At 50.8% G+C, this 15,702-nt stretch overlaps 1 protein-coding gene across 1 annotated transcript; it reads right to left on the reverse strand.

Annotated features, from left to right (window-relative positions):
* Positions 1-8,607: 8,607 nt before the first annotated feature.
* On the reverse strand, positions 8,608-15,653 carry MREG (melanoregulin). Its single transcript, XM_077313653.1, has 5 exons — positions 14,950-15,653; positions 12,539-12,698; positions 11,852-11,942; positions 11,132-11,298; positions 8,608-10,229 (listed from the first exon to the last, which is right to left on the reverse strand). The coding sequence occupies exons 1-5, from the start codon at positions 15,024-15,026 to the stop codon at positions 10,008-10,010; spliced, it is 717 nt and encodes a 238-aa protein (XP_077169768.1). The 5' UTR covers positions 15,027-15,653; the 3' UTR covers positions 8,608-10,007.
* Positions 15,654-15,702: the final 49 nt, after the last annotated feature.

Here is a 15,702-nt window from a genome sequence, read left to right on the forward strand (position 1 = left end):
AGATGTGCAGTGTGCATGATTGAGCAGAATATAAAAGAGTGTCCCGCAGGGGGCATCAGATGGGATCTGTATTAAGCATAGTTAGAATAGGAACTTCCTGGTGATTTTTTTAAAAATCCCCTCCGATGTCCTGACTAGCTGAACAGGAGACTTCCTGCTCCTTTGAGATCACTGCCTCCCTGCTTGCCTCCAGAACAGCAGTTGAACAGAAGAATGACCACAGACAACAATTAGATAACATGTTAGGTCTCTCTCCCTCGCCTTTCTACACAAAGTTTCTCTTTTTAATAAAAACTATTTTATCCTTCAAGCACCCTTTTGCATATTCAAACTCTGCCAACATTTGGAACCCTGAATAGAAATGTTCAAACCGGTACATTCTAGAATATTATGTGCCATCCTCACCCTAAGAGAGCAACATCAGATATTGATACTGTATCTATTCATGTACCGAGTTAAGCGCTGGGCTGATGGGAAAACATCCTATGTTGCATGCACAGCTAAGCTGTGCAACGGAAGTCATTAGGGAATTGTGGAGGGGGTAGAGTGAGAGTGCACCAGAATCACCTCCAACCCTGGGCAGGGATGCCAGCCTCCAGGTGGGACCTGGGGATGTCCCTTGAATCACAGTTCATCTCCGGATGGCAAAGATCAGTTCTTCTGGAGAAAGTGGCTGCTTTAGAGGGTGGGCTTTGTGGCAGTATACTCCACTGAGGTCCCCGTCCTCCCCAGGCTCCACCCCCCCCCCCAAATCTCCAGGATTTTTCCAAACCAGGAGCTGGCAACCCTGCCCCCTACTGTCTCTCACCAGGGGTGACCTGGTAACCCTATACCCAAAGTATTCACCCTTTGCCTCTAAAACTCTCTCCTCCAAGCAAAGCAAGTATGAGAGTTTTGTACTGAAAAACTTATCACAGCAAGATGGCAGAAGACTACAGATTCAGGGACACTGAAGGGTTAAAAGGGGGACAAGGTGACTCTGGACAACTGCCAGGTTGAATCCCCCCACCCATGGGAGCTTGCTAAGTACACTTGGTGAGCTCTACCTAATACACCTTATAGGGGTGTTGTGAAGATTCAACGAAAGAGAGGGAATGATCTAAGCAGCCCGGTGACTGGAGACAAAGACAGCGTGTGCATATGTGCATATAAATGCAGGAAATAAAACTGAACAATCATTCAGACCAGAGCAAGCCACCCAAGCCTCAGGGAACGCAGGGGACAAGGGCTCAAGCCATCGCTTCCAAACGGAAGAGGCGATTAAGACAGTGGTGACCGGTTTTATGAGCAGGGGTTGCCAGCTCTTGGTTGGGGACAGTCTTGGAGATTTGAGGTCAGGGTCCCCTGGAAAACACCGCATCTCAGAGCCCACCCGCCCCAGCAGCCCAATTCTCCAGGGGAACAGATCGCTCTAACCTGGAGGTCTGTCGTCATTCCAGGAGATCCCTCAAGATCCCTATTTACTAATAAGCTGAACTGTTTCAAACAACGCTGGGTGATTCCTACAGAGAAACAGAAGCCGCAGCTTGGGGGTCCCTGCCTAAATAAGCATCCCGACTCCCGAGAAAAGAACAGATTGTACCAAACAACAAAACTGCAGAATAACCTCTTTCGGTCACCTCCCCCAGCCTGCTACCTCTCCTCCCCAGGCCACCCTGGTCCCCAAATGCTCTCTCACAAAAAGCCACCTCAGGACAGACTCCAGATAGCCAGAGGCTCAGGCAGCAGCCTTCCCCCAAGCCTTGGCAGTTTGGCCCACGTGTGTCCCTGTCCACGTGTGGGAGAGGTGGGGAGGGCAGGAACAGCTAATCCGAGCCTTTGGGCCAGAGTCGTTCAGCCAAGGCAGGGCCCAGGCCCCTGGCTCTGGAACGAGGTGTGGCGTGGCTGGGAGGGAAGGAGTTATATCACACCAAACAGCCCAGTGGCCAAGTCCCTCCCCTCCCCTTCACCTGGGGACAGAGAGCCTGACCTGGCAGGCTCTTGAGCACAGCTATTAATACACCCGGGGCTGCCAAGTCAGGGCTGGACTCATGACCTTTCTACTCAAGCAGCCCTTGTGGGCTCTGCACCCAGCTGGAATCGGAGAAATGCCAGAAATGTCAGAATCCCTCACCTGAATACAAAATGGGATACGCAGGGCGGGGGGGGGGCGGGAATCCACTGTGTAAAGACAACACGAGCAAATGAGAATGTGTACAATACAGAGAAAAGCTTTATCCAGTGCTTTGAAAGCACCAACGGGACGTACTAATACGACAAAGATATTAAGAAGCTGTAGGAATGCCCCTCGAAACTCCAAACTGCCGAGTAACAAATTCCTCACGGTCTTTTAGGAGTTGTTACACCACAATTAAACAATGAACAAACTCATTAGGCTGTGAATATTATCTAGAAGCCTCCGGGTATTTGTGCAGGAAAGATTTTGTTGGGGTCTACCAAGGAGGCATGCACGAGCAGAATGCTGGATTGAGGTCCCTTGTTTGGAAGTGGAATTTCCAGGGGCATTCCTACGGCTCCTTAAGATCTTTGTAGTATTACTATGTTTTGCTTCTGCTTGCGCAGCGTTGGATAAGGCTTTTCTCTACATTGGGCAAATTCTTATTTAGTTGTGTGATGCATCCTGAAGGCAGACAGCCATCCAGGGTTGCCAACCAGGCCTGGAGATCTCCAGATGGCTGAGATTTGTGCCCCTGGATAAAACAGTTGCTCTCTGACATTATACCTTGGTGAGGTCCCTTCCCAAACCAAACCCCGCCCTTCCCAAGCCCAACCCCTTCCCCAAATCTCCAGGAATTTCACAACCCAAAGTTGACAACACTAGGGCCATCTCAGGTCAACCCACAGATTTGGGCCATCTGAGGGGAACAAGAACAGTCTGCTCAGATGTTCATTCCTCTCGGCCCCTGCTCAGACGGATGTCCTGAGGGTCACAGGAGAATCAGGGACAACCTGCTGGCCTCAAATCAGGTCTCTCTAACAAGACAGCTCTTATATTTCTCTGAATAGATCAGCCTTCTGTTGAAGAGAGGATTTACTGGGGGACTGGGGCACCCGGTAATGAGTGGAAGGGATCCAACACATGAGTTTTCCTCACCTTGGACACCTGCAACATCTTCTGCCAGCCTTGAGGAGTCCCTGCATTGTTGCTCCTGGGAAAAGCCAAGTGAATGAGCAAGAAGCTTATGGGGGGGGGGGGGAATCCAGCTCATATCCATGACAGAGGCCAGCTCTTAAAAGGGACCAAAATGACCCCCAGAGGAGGGATGCCCGCCTCCAGGTGGGACCTGTGGATGCCCTTGGAATCATTCAACCTAGGAGCATTCCATCAGGCAAGTCTGACAGGTGTCACTAGATGTGATAAGCCTAGACAGCTTCAAGAGGGATTGGATGGACACATGGAACAGAGGACTACCAGTGACTATCAGCCACAAGGAGCAACCTGTCTGGAGGAGGGGTGCTCTGTATTCTTGGGCCTTGAGTGGGAGAACTTCCAGAGTTCTGGCCCTGCTGGTGGGACCTTCTGATGGCCCCTGGGTTGCATCCACTGTGCAACGCAGAGTGCTAGACTGGATGGGCCACCGGCCTGACCCAACATGGCTTCTCCTATGTTCTTATGTCTGGGACAGTGACGCTCTGTGTACTTGGCATTTGTGGGCAACAGAGGGAGAGATCCTGGAGTTCTGACCCCCTTGATGGACCTCCTGAAGGCTCCTGGGTTTGAGCCACTGCGTGACACAGTGTTGGACAGGTTTGAGCCACTGGCCTGACCCAACGTGGCTCTTAAGTGGTACAGCCCAGACCCAACTTCACCAGCCTTTCCTGCCTGGGATAATGAGGGGCATTTTGCTTCCAGCAGCTTTCTGCTGACCTTACAAGCTGGCACCATGACCCTCTCCTCCGCCTGCATGTTGACAGCAGATAACTGGAATGCCTTCCCAAGCACAGGCTGATAGCAGCTCCCCCCCACCCCACCCCCTCTTTAAAAGGCTGTTTGTCCTTTTGCACTAATCTCTCTTTAAATGGGGCCGGGCTTTAAAAATAGAAGGAGAACTTGGCGGGGGCAGCTTGATTTCTGGAGGGAGAAGCAGGGCGGTTCTGCGTGTGTGGGTCGGGATGGGTGCTGGTATCCAAAGCCCAAGGGATGCGCTATAAAAGGATACTGGCCAGCAGATTACAAGCCCCCACCTCGACACGACCCCAGAGCACAGGCCAGGCTCCTGGATTTCTTTGGTGCTATTTTTAAAAGGAGACATCCTTTCCCCCCAAGGCCCTTCCCTCCCCTCCCCACGGGACCCCTCGGAGCACAACAGCACAATCCCTCCAACGTGACCAAAGGTCAGAGCAGCCACACGTGGGGTGGGGAAGCGTCTGGGGGCCAGCCTGCCAAGACAGGGCGGAGGACGGGATGGGGGCTTCTGCTCAAAACCGGCCCACCAATCTGCCTTTTCCTCCTCCCTCCCTCCTCCCGCACATCCCTCCACCGAGCAGGAGCCTCTGTCATTGCCTCTGGTTTCAGGGTTGGAGGGCATCTGGATGCTGATGGCACAGGTCCATCTCCTGCCAGTTGGAGGTGGGGTTGCCAGCCTCCAGGTGGTGGCTGGAGATCTACAATCGATCTTTGGCCGACAGAGATCAGCTCTCCTGGAAGACGTCCCCCGCAATGAGGTTTAATATGTGGGTTCGGCCTTTCACGTTTCAGCGTCTCCCCCAGGTTGAGTCTCTGGCCGGGGAGTGGATGCCTCTTCCCATCTCTGGAGGTGTGCATGGGTGAGACATTTAAGGACGGTGCTCTTTGTTATGCGCAAACACACAGTTGGAAGCTCACCTTTGCCTAAACAGACTGGGGGTTTGGGGAGGGGGGGCATCTGCAAGGAAGAAGGAGCAAGCAGGCGGATTCTCCTCCTGCGAAAACCTTTTGCCAGCTGTTTTTAGCTCGTTTTTTTTGGGCCCAGATGGTCTCGCAGTGTCAGAGAAAAGCCGCAGGGGATGAAAATAGCCTGGAGGGAAGGGAGAAGAAGCTGCCCTGGAAAAACCACCTCACTCAAATTCTCCCCCAATAACGCCCCCCCCCCTTTCCAAATTTGCATTACCCCTGAAAATGCAAGGATCAAAGAAATTAATTTTGCTAGTTGGAGAAAAGATCTGCCAAGGCAAACGAGCCGCCCTTCCTGCAGGGGTCAAGCCCACTGGTTCACGTGCTGGGAGGCCGATGCAGGCCGGGACTGACGCTGTGAAGGACGATTCTGTTCTGGGGCCATTATTTTGCTGGAGCATCTTTTCTCCGGCAGCAGAGGCTCTGCTTTTGAGCCAGGCTGCTCTCGAGGACAGAATTACAGCCATGCAAAGGCAGAGAAGGATCTTCAGTGGTGGGAAAGCTCAAGGTAGCCAGTCATTGATGGATGGTGTGTCTACCACAGGGATGCCAATTCTGGGATGGGAACTACAGGAGCTGGAGGTTTAATTCGTAAAGAACGCCGATGCGGGGTTTGCTGTTGTGTAGGAATGGTCAGGCTTTCATGATAGACGGAGAATTCGCCAATGCCTCCTGGGGGCACACAAGCTCCCTCTGCTTGCCCTGCGCCACCCAGTGACTTGTGCTTAGCGGCGCAAAGCTACTCATGTCGAGCCGCTCCATGTGCAGCTGGTGGGCGGAGGCGCCATGGGGATAAAACAAAACAAACAGGTCCTACGCACTTGTTGCTACTATGCCTCCTCTGGTTCTGGGGGTCGGGAGGGGTATCACTTTGCTTGCCCTCCCACTGAAAGCCCCCCAGCCCAAGCCAGCCGATTAGCCAGGCCGCCCCCACTTTGTCAAACAGCACACAATCTACTTTCTGTCACATTAAGGAACAGCTGATCTTGGCTCCAGCCAAGACAGGAGCCAGCCAGGCTGTGAGAAGCCCAGTTGATTGAGAAGGGGCGCCTGCCAAAGCCAGAGCCTTGGGGAGGGGAGGGGGGGCGGCAGAGGAGATCTTGTGTTTCCTTCCCATTGGGATCGCGCCGGATCAGGAGACAAGAGGCCCAGAGGGGTCTCCAGGGGGTCTTGTGGCCCAGTCAACAACACCTCCATAAGGGCAGAATAATTATGCAGAAAGACATTAGGACAACCTACGTAATATCCATGCAGCATTATACTTGGTACTACAATACCACTGTTTTGCATGAAGCATTTCGGTCCACGGTGGAAGCCACCCTGCAAAATGGAGGACTTCCGGATTCTCGTATGGACTTCCGTTGGAACTGACCGGTTGGACTTTTGCCTGAACAGTAATGCACTTGTTGCATTACTGTATACACCAATTTATAAGATGGCATGGTTATTACAGTCATATGATGGTTTGATGTGTCCTTTTTTGGGGTGTATGCATGGATTTTCTTGGTGGGGGGGGGGAAGACAGAACTCCCCAGTATTCAAGCAGCTTTTTACAAGTCTTTGGATAAGGCGGGACAGAACTTTCCCAAATATGCATGCCTGTCCCCTGGAGGTATACAAAGCCCTATTTCATTTTTAAGTATTATGGATTTCGATGCCATGTACCTCACCTGTGCATTCTCTCTCTCTCGTTATGCACACTGACAGAGCATCCCTTTGCTAGAGAAACCAGATGCCTGGATTTGTGCATGACTAAAAAAAGACAAACATCACCAAGGGAGTCCAGAGGCACCTTTAAGAGTGCTTGCACCCAAAAGCTTACGCCTTGAATAAATCTTTGTTGGTCTTAAAGATGCCATTGGACTCAGACCAACATGGCTACCCACTTGAATCACCAAGGGAGTAAAACTGAATTAACAGGCCAGACTTATTTTCACTGCCTAGGGATGCCAGCCTCCAGGAGGGACCAGGGGATCCCTGAGAATTCCAGCTCCTCTCCAGACTGCAGAGATCAGTTCCCCTGGGGAAAAGGGCTGCTTGGGAGGTGGGACTCTGTAGCATTAGACTCCACTGAGGTCCCTCTTCTCCCCACCCATGCTCCGTCCCCAGGTTTCCCACAGTTGCAACCCTTCCCAGGCCCCAGCAGCTGGTGGAAAGGAAACAGGCAGGCCAGCCCAGAATACAGCGGCTTGTCACGCCACACTAGTCTGGCCCAAGGATTGAATTCTAAAGCCTTCCTGGGCGCATTCCTTTCTTGACTTGGGTTTTTGCTGAGGGGTGGGAAGAATTCCCTCTGTTGGGCCTATGTCCTGGGCCCTGCTATTTGGAAACAGGAGCCAGAGGGATTAAGGCTGCCAGCCTCAGCTGCATGTGTGGCGGAAGACAGTTTATAGATGGGAGCCAGGGGCGACGAGAAAACAGGTGGCTGGGATCACGCAAAACAGAAGTGCTGGTCCCTTCTGGAAAAAGCGGTACGGAAGGCACTTCTTAGCTAGCTGTGGCCGCCGGTAAGGTTTATGGATATTGCACACTTAGCACTAAGGCCACTGCCTCTGGAATTAACTAGACCAATTGTGCACTCTGGACATGGGCAGGTTCTATATGAGCCTGAACACCCATAGGTGTGGGTGGGGATCGGATTGCCGGCTATTGGGGAAATCCTGGAAATGTTGGGGACCTCAGTGGGGTACAATGCCACAGACCCCGTCCTTCAAAGCATCCAGTTTCTCCAGGGGAGCTGATCTCTGTAGTCTGGAATAGAATCATAGAATTGGAAGGGACCTCAAGGGTCATCTAGTCCAACCCCCAGCACAATGCAGGAACAATGACAGATGAGCTGTTATTTCAGGTGATCCCTAGGCCCCACCTGGAGGCTGGCAAGCCTCTGATAAGTTCACACTGCCTGTCACAGGATCTTCCTATATCATCTTTTCACTGTTTAACACACCCTGGTAATTTCTTGTGTTTTGTTTCAGCTCTGCTCAGATTTGTGTGTGTGTGTGTGTAAAGAAGTCCTGCTCCCCTGTCCAGAGAGAATCTTGCTCAGCCAAGATTTCACCTGTCCAAGTAAGTCTAAACATTTCCCATCTCTCTTTACCTCTTTAAGGACCAGAAACTTGCTGCATAGAAGCGAAGATTCTCAGAATGCCAGATTCTGAACTGAAATTCTACATTGCAGGGGTTCTCCCCCCCCCCCCCAAAAAAAAACTTTGGGGTGAAAAAGAGCTCTGTGCACTTCCCCAAAACACTGAATCCCACTATCAGAAAACATTAGATAAGCTGGGTGAGCATACAGTCACCTAGGGAGGGGCCAATGTCTGTCAAAATAGCAGACGCTCTGCTTCACCCTGACCCAGCGGCCCCACTCTTCTGCGGTTCCAGCAGGTGCCTTTTCAAGCTGTTCATAAGGACTAGAAACTTCCCTCGGAAACTCACCCACCTACCTATCGATGGAGACACCAGAGATCACCCCCCTTCTCCCGTCAAACACAACATGCCCCAGAATTACTGACCGCTACCTTTAAGAAAACCAAAGAGACCAGCCTCCTGCACATCAAACCTGAGAGCTGGAGGAGCAAGGTGTTGTGTGTTTCTGGGGTTTGGGGTCCTCCCAGACACCCTTAATTGTAGCTCTGCTGGTCACTGCTCATCAAACGTCACTAGGATTCGACTCCTCATTGAGGGTTTATTTATTTATTGATAAATTCGATGTATAGGCCGCCCATCCCACAGAGACACACCTTTCCAACACTTCCCCGCACTCAGTGCGTGCATGCCTGCAGGAGAACCCAAAGCAGCAATCCCCAAACAGGAATCAGCTAAAGACTCCTGGGAGCTCAAAACTTCCGCCTCCAGAAGAGGTGGCCTGCTGTGTCTCTGAATGATTTATTGTTCCGGCCCGGCTTCCTCCTGATCAGCGTCTGCTGGAGGCAAGCCGTTTGCCGTGAGTGGGACTGAATGTTTCAGTAGGTCTCAACAGAACCACAGCACAATTAGACCCATCTCTGCACGAGTCCCTGTGCTTGGTTTCCCACTTTCCAATTAGGGGGTACAGCTGCCTGCACAGAAACGCAAGCTCCTGATGGGTGTGCGTGGATAATTCAATACGTGATACTCCAAAATGCTCCTTGGGGAGAACGTGTGGATAATAATAGCTTTATTTTTATAGCCCGCCCTTCCCGGTTGGTTCAGGGTGGGCGACAACAGGCCAAAGTGTGCCCCTCCGGTTTTAATTCAGTAAGGAGCATGAAGGAACGCCACAGCTTTTCAAAGACAATTTAGTAAACCTTTGAGGCTGCTTTGGAGATTGCGGAGGGGGCACCGGGCCAGAGGTGTGACCCTCCAAGCTCCCCTACCCCGCAAAGTAAACACCCCTCTGAACCCACAGTGACCGCCGGGGGCCCAGATCCAAACAAAGAATCCATTCTCTTCCCCCTTCTCCTGGTGCGAGCGCATGGGCGGCTTTGGAAAGGCACTTCAATCAGGCACCAGCGAGGAACACCCCTTTCCCCAACTTTCAAAGCCCCCGCAAAAAGCGGCTACCTGGATTTCTTCAAAAGCCGCAACGGGTTTCCCGTCTCACATCTGGGTGACTCACAGAGGCTGAGGCGCATGGTCTTTACAGAGCCTGCTCAGATCCCACTGAAGGTTGTGCCTTGCGAGACATTTGTGTTGCTTCCTATTAACCTGGTGTACCATTTTATTAAAAGATAATAATATGAAAAAGTTCACGGTAACGCCGTAATTTGTAGGGTTCCCAAACCGACAGGAGGTGGCTGAAGATCTCTTATTAACATTCATCCATCCACCCATTCAACCATCCATCCACCTATCCATCTTCAGATGACCGAGATCAGTTCCCCTGGAGAAAATGGTTGCTTTGGAGGGGGGACTGCAATTCAATGAACCCTTCCTGAGGACTCTCCACTCCCCAAACCCTTCCCTCCTAGGCTTCACCCCCAAATCTCCAGGTATTTTCCCACCCAGAGCTGGCCATCTTAATTTGTTACAGGGCCAGTAGGCCACCTGCATCTCCTGTTCAGTTGGCACCCCCAAGACACACATTTCCTGAACTCTCCCATTCAGACATCACTTCCTTACAGCTTGTCCTCCAGCCTCCTCCTCCAACGCATCCCTAATCCGCTTCATCGACTTCATCGTTGTCATCATCTCCGTCTTCTTCTTCTTCCTCCTCCTCCTCTCCTTGAGCATCACTATTCAGTTTGACCAAGACAGGATCTGGGCTAGAAGGCCCTTCACTGCTGGAAGATCCACCCTCTCCTTCTCCTTCCATGGGGTAGAAGTGTCGAGCAGCTGATAGGAAGTCCTCCCCTACGTCTAGCAGAAGAAGTCGCTCCTGGGATGGGACAGGGAGGGTGAGGGGCATGGAAGTAAATCCAGAAGGAGACATTGAGCAGAGGCAGAGATACTTTGGTACCCAACGGGATCCTTCCCACCTCCACGGAGAAGTAAATCTTGGATGGATCAGCCACGGAACCTCAGAGTGACCCGTAGAAATCTCATGAGAAAAGAACAGAGGGATTGAGGAGGTGACCTTCAATGGGTTGGCGGCTCATTGATACTTTGCACTGTTTGTTTGGTAGCAATGGGATGGCAGAGCCATGGCTGGAAGGTTCCCCGGCACACGTCCGCTTCGTGACTCATGACCTCAAGCCACAGTTCCAAAGATTCCCCAGGGATTAAAGCTTTCATAAGGCCAGTTAAAACACAATAAAGTCAACTCACAGAAGACTGACCGTAACGGAAATAGTTGTGTGAACCACACACAAGGCTGCCGTGTATTCACTCAGACTACTGGTCTGTCAAGGTGAGCATTGTCTACTCATACTAGCAGGAGCTGTCCAGGGTCCCAGGTAGAGGCCTTTCACATAATCTACAGCAGGGGTGGCCAACTGTGGCTCTCCAGATGTCCATGGGCTTCCATTCCCATGAGCTGGCAGGGACCCATGGGAATTGTAGTCCACAGACATCTGGAGAGCCACCGTTTGGCCACCTCTCATCTACAGCCTAGTCTGTTTTAGCTGGAGATGCCGGGGATCGAACCTGGGACCTTCTGTGTGCAAAGCAGAGACTCTTCCACTGAGCCACAACTCTACCCCTCAGGTCCTCACTTATACATGACTATCGGGAGGAACTCAGTTGCTGATACCAAATTCCTTCATCGCTCTTAAGCCACGTGGATCACGTCCATGTTATTATGTATTGTTGTAGTTCCTTCCGCAGCCCCTTCCTACTCACCAGGACAAAGAGGTATCTTTCCGGGGGGCCTCCTCGGTGCCGGTCAAAAATAGTCGTCTTCTCGGCCAAGGCATTGAGGAGCCTGCAGGCTTCTTGGGGGTTTCGGAGGGATTCGTACGAGGTGCCAGGGGTGATCGCCAGAAGCCCATCTGCTTCAGCTTTGAATCCTGAATGAGGAAGCGATCCCTTATCAGAGCAATGCAAGAATAAATTGATCGTACGAGTGCCCAAAATGTGGGTCGTAGCCAGATTTTGATCCCTGAGAATCCCGTCTCCTCTTTAAGTAAGCCTTCATGAGTTTCAGGAACGCACAAGGTCTGTCATCCATCTTAGGTGGACGTGACAATCTCTCATTGGCCCATAGCTTTTAAAATTTAAGCAGAGGCTGGACAGATACTTATCATGGATGTTTTAGGCTGATCCTGCATTAAACCAGGGGTGGACTAGATCAGGGGTACTCAACCTGTGGTCCTCCAGATGTAGTCCATGGACATCTGGAGGACCACAGGTTGACTACCCCAGGACTAGCTGGCCTGTCTGGCCCCTTCCATCTCTATGGTTCTATGATTCTACCTTCAGATGACACTTGGAGAAAATGGTCACTCTGGAAGGCGGACTCTATGGTATTATACCTCATTGAAGTCCCTCCCGTTCTCAATTCTCGCTGCTTTATTGAACCTGTGTCGGAAATGCTTCCTCTACAACCCTAGAGCGTCACACCTAAAGCTTCTAGAACTTGCTTCCAGCGGTCCTTCACCTTCCGACGGATCTGCCGATGGGCACTGATGTCAAAACTCACACGTCGGTAGCCCTGTTGGGACAATAAGAGATTGTTTGTGTTTTTAATTTTAAAAGCCCTGAACCATCCCACTTTGATTACCAACAAAACATTTTCAGCACAATCCACCTGGTGTGGAGAGTGCCTGCACCAGTGGCAGATAATCTGTCGCTCTTGTGCCCCAACAGCAGCATGAAAGACCTTACAGGAAGTCATGGCTTTCCCCACAAGATGTCAGTGGGGGCTAGTAGCATGGGAGAAGATAACTGGCATGGATTATGCCAGGGGTCTCCAACTTTCTTCAGCCTGTAGACACCTCCGAGATTCTTAACAGAGTGGTTGGTGCACCACTCCCTTTAAATCCTTCCCCAAACTTGGGGAGGGATTTAAAGGGAGCAGGCAGCACACCTGTAATGATCGGTTCTTAGGGGGCCAGCCCATTCCCTTTAAATGCTCCCAGCTAGGTTTCCACATGGAGGGAACTCCCATTAATTTATTTATTATTTAGTTTTATATGCCATCCCTCCCGCCAAGCTGACTTGGGGCGGATAAATACAAAATAAGGGTGACATGAAATCAGAACATTAATACAGTTAATCTTTCCAGCCGGGAGCAAAGCGGCTACCGACCTCTGACCCCCGGCGCAATTTGGACCTCTTCTGTAGCAGCATATAGAGCTCGTGGTCATCGTCCCGTTCCATGTGGGTGCTGTCAGCTGGCTCGCTCCACAGGTTGACCGCCTCTGAACGCCGGCGTTTCTGCAGCTGGTTGAAATACTGAAGGGTGTCGCTAGAGCAAAATATTGGAGGGGCGTCAACCCAGCCCAGCGGGGAGGTCTTTATTTTACATCCCGCCTTCCTCCCCAATTGGGATTCAAAGACACACAGTTCTCCTCTCCTCTGTTTGATTCTCACAGCCCTGCGAGACAGCTTAGGCTGAGAGTGCTTGCCTGGCCCAAGGCCACCCAGAGTGGGGATTTGAACCCAGGTCTCCCAGATCCTAGTCCAATACTTCAACCACTATACCATGTTGCCTGTCATGGAGGTGGTAAACCTGGATCAGGGTTAAAGCCCTTCAGACTGCAGAAGGCTCATGTGCCCTTTACACAAATCAGTTCTCCTAAGGGGGGGGGGAGAGAGCCGGTTCTAACCCAGCCTTCTCCTTGACATACAAGTTTTCTACATGCAGGGAATTGATCGTTTTTTTTTTTTTAATGGAGGAGCTCTTTCATTTCATGATCCTGGGTTTCGTGAAGCTCTGGGTTTTCTTGACAGCCCTGGAAAGGTTTCCGGAATGGGTGAGAGTTAACTAATTTTTAAAATTTTGTTAAGCATTTATTCAATATGACCATATATAGTCACCCCCAATGGCCAATTATAGGCCTGAAGGGGTGGGAAGGGGAGGGGCCTGAGGGGGGGTGTCCACAGTTCTGCTTCCCAACCATATTCTGCACCATTGCACCACTTCTGGGGTTTCTCGAAGCCTCAAGGATGTTTTGGGGGTTTCTCAAAAGTAAAAAAGCTGAGAAAGGCTGACATAAACCCTCATCCTCTCAGTAGAGCTGAAATACAGTTCATTCTAGGCTTTTCGATGGTTGTGCAGAGACTGAGTTGGGGCTGCTAAATATTTAAATTTTTTTTTAAAAACCCTGCTCCCCTCTACCAATATTTTAATCGCTCCTGCTATATGACATTCCCAATGAAAATAGATAGCACCCAAGGCAGCAAGCGTCCTAGGGCTCATCCAACACGCAGTATCTCTACTCCTATGGCCAGGCTCCAATAAATTACCAGTCAAACCGACTAAAAGTTAAAGAAAGCTCAAGAATGGTAGCCCCACTGCTTCTAACAGGGTTCCGTGAAGGTAAACAAGAAAGCCAGCCTCCGGGTGGGATCTGGGGAGTCCCTGGAATCTTGGGCGCCCAGAGCCAGATTAAAACGGAGAAAGTGGGTCGTCTGCTGGTGGATCCCTTAGGAACCTTTCCTGCTGGTTTTTCCAGCAGTTTTTCATCTGGAGAAAAGCAGAGGGGATCACCTCATAGATCCATCACTGATTCTCTAGCACATGAAGGGTATTTGAACCCACCCGCCCCGCCAATGCACCTTATCAGCCCAGCACCCTCCGGTACGTTGAAGAAGCCCATCCGAGTGGGCGATAACAAACAAGAAACAATGCAGGACAGACGAAGATGTCTGAAAGTTAATACCCGTGGATCAAGCCAAAAGCAAGACAATAATAATTTTAGCGTTCGCTTTACTTTATCTGCCTACCTGTCAACGATACGGTTTTATTTTAAGCTGCTGTTCCTGCCTCATATAAAAAACAATTTTTGTGTGCGCGTGTGCACACATTAGCATCCACGCCCGCTTCAGAGTTAGAAGAAGAAGAGTTGGTTCTTATATGCCACTTTTCTCTCCCCAAAGGAGTCTCAAAGCAGCTTACAGTCGCCTTCCCTTTCCTCTCCCCACAACAGACACCCTGTGAGGTGGGTGAGGCTGAGGGAGCCCTGAGATTCCTGCTTGGTCAGAACAAGCTTTATCAATGCTTTGGCAAGCCTGAGGTCACCCAGGTGGCTGCTTGTGGGGGAGCGAGGAATCAAACCCGGCTTGCCAGATTAGAATCGTTACTCCTAACCACACACCAAAGTTATCTTGGTGAATCTATATCAAGCGCCTTCATTCACTGTAAGAAATGGGAAAGGCTATCGCTTATCTTTTTAAGAAAGCAACAGTCTCTAAGGAGGCTGCATAATTTCCCCCAACCTAGATCTGGCAACCAGACCCCCACAGCACCCACCAGTTAGCAGGGGGAACTGAGTAACTCTAGGCATGATGCAAGCTCAAAGTGGTTTCAAAAAGCCCAAATCTCTGGTGCTTAATTCCCCCCACCCCCCAAATCCTTCCCATTTCTCAAGTCTTCAAAACCTAGAGACTTTTTCAAGGGTGAGGAAGGACTGCGTCTTGTTACAGACCCCACAAGATTCGACAAACAGGATCAAGCATTCCTTAGACACAAATAGTGTCTAACTTGTAATAAATACCCAACGACCAGCGGATTCTTCTCCAATTCTTCCTCTCTGGAGCAGCAGCAGCAGCAAACTTTGTACCAGAAATCCATCCCGGGCGTCTCTCGACAGTTAAGATAGAATTAAGGCTGTCATTTTTTTTTAAGTGATAAAAACAAAAGCAAGCGAAGAGGAGGGAGCGCGATGTGGACAGATGCTGCTACCCTGCGTGGCAAACCGAGTGCGCTTGGGGGAAGAAGCAGTCCAAGGAGGAGGCATTCTTTCTCCATCCATCTACCAGTCATAAGCAGCGGTCATGTGAGGTCCACCCTTGTCCACATAGCTCAGGGCCTTGACCAAGAACCAGTTTAGTCTTCCCGTGGAATGAACACCCGGATTGTTTCCCATCGCTTCGACAAGAAAGAGACCTCAAAAGGAGCTCTCACGAGCTGCTGAATTCTGAAGAAGGGAGCAACGACTCACAGAAGCTCACACCCTGCTACGGCCTCTTTTAGGAGGGACTGGGCTTTTGTACCCTGCTTTTCACGACCTGGAGGAGTCCAAAGCGGCTTACAAGTCCATTTCCTAGCTCTCCCTATGCAGAAATGCAGAAAATGTGTTTAGGGGGTCATAATAAGAGTTTTAAGGTTACTTATGGGACGGCAGGGAAGCAATAATTTTTCTGTCTCTCTATGGCAGGCATTCTCGACCACCTCAATGGTGGGGGACTCTTCTAAGAGGGCCTGCAGCGGTCGACCAGGCAGGAGTGGGTAGGACACGCCTGCCCTT

The sequence above is a fragment of the Paroedura picta genome, chromosome 16 (assembly GCF_049243985.1).
Source record: "Paroedura picta isolate Pp20150507F chromosome 16, Ppicta_v3.0, whole genome shotgun sequence".
NCBI lineage: Eukaryota > Metazoa > Chordata > Lepidosauria > Squamata > Gekkonidae > Paroedura > Paroedura picta.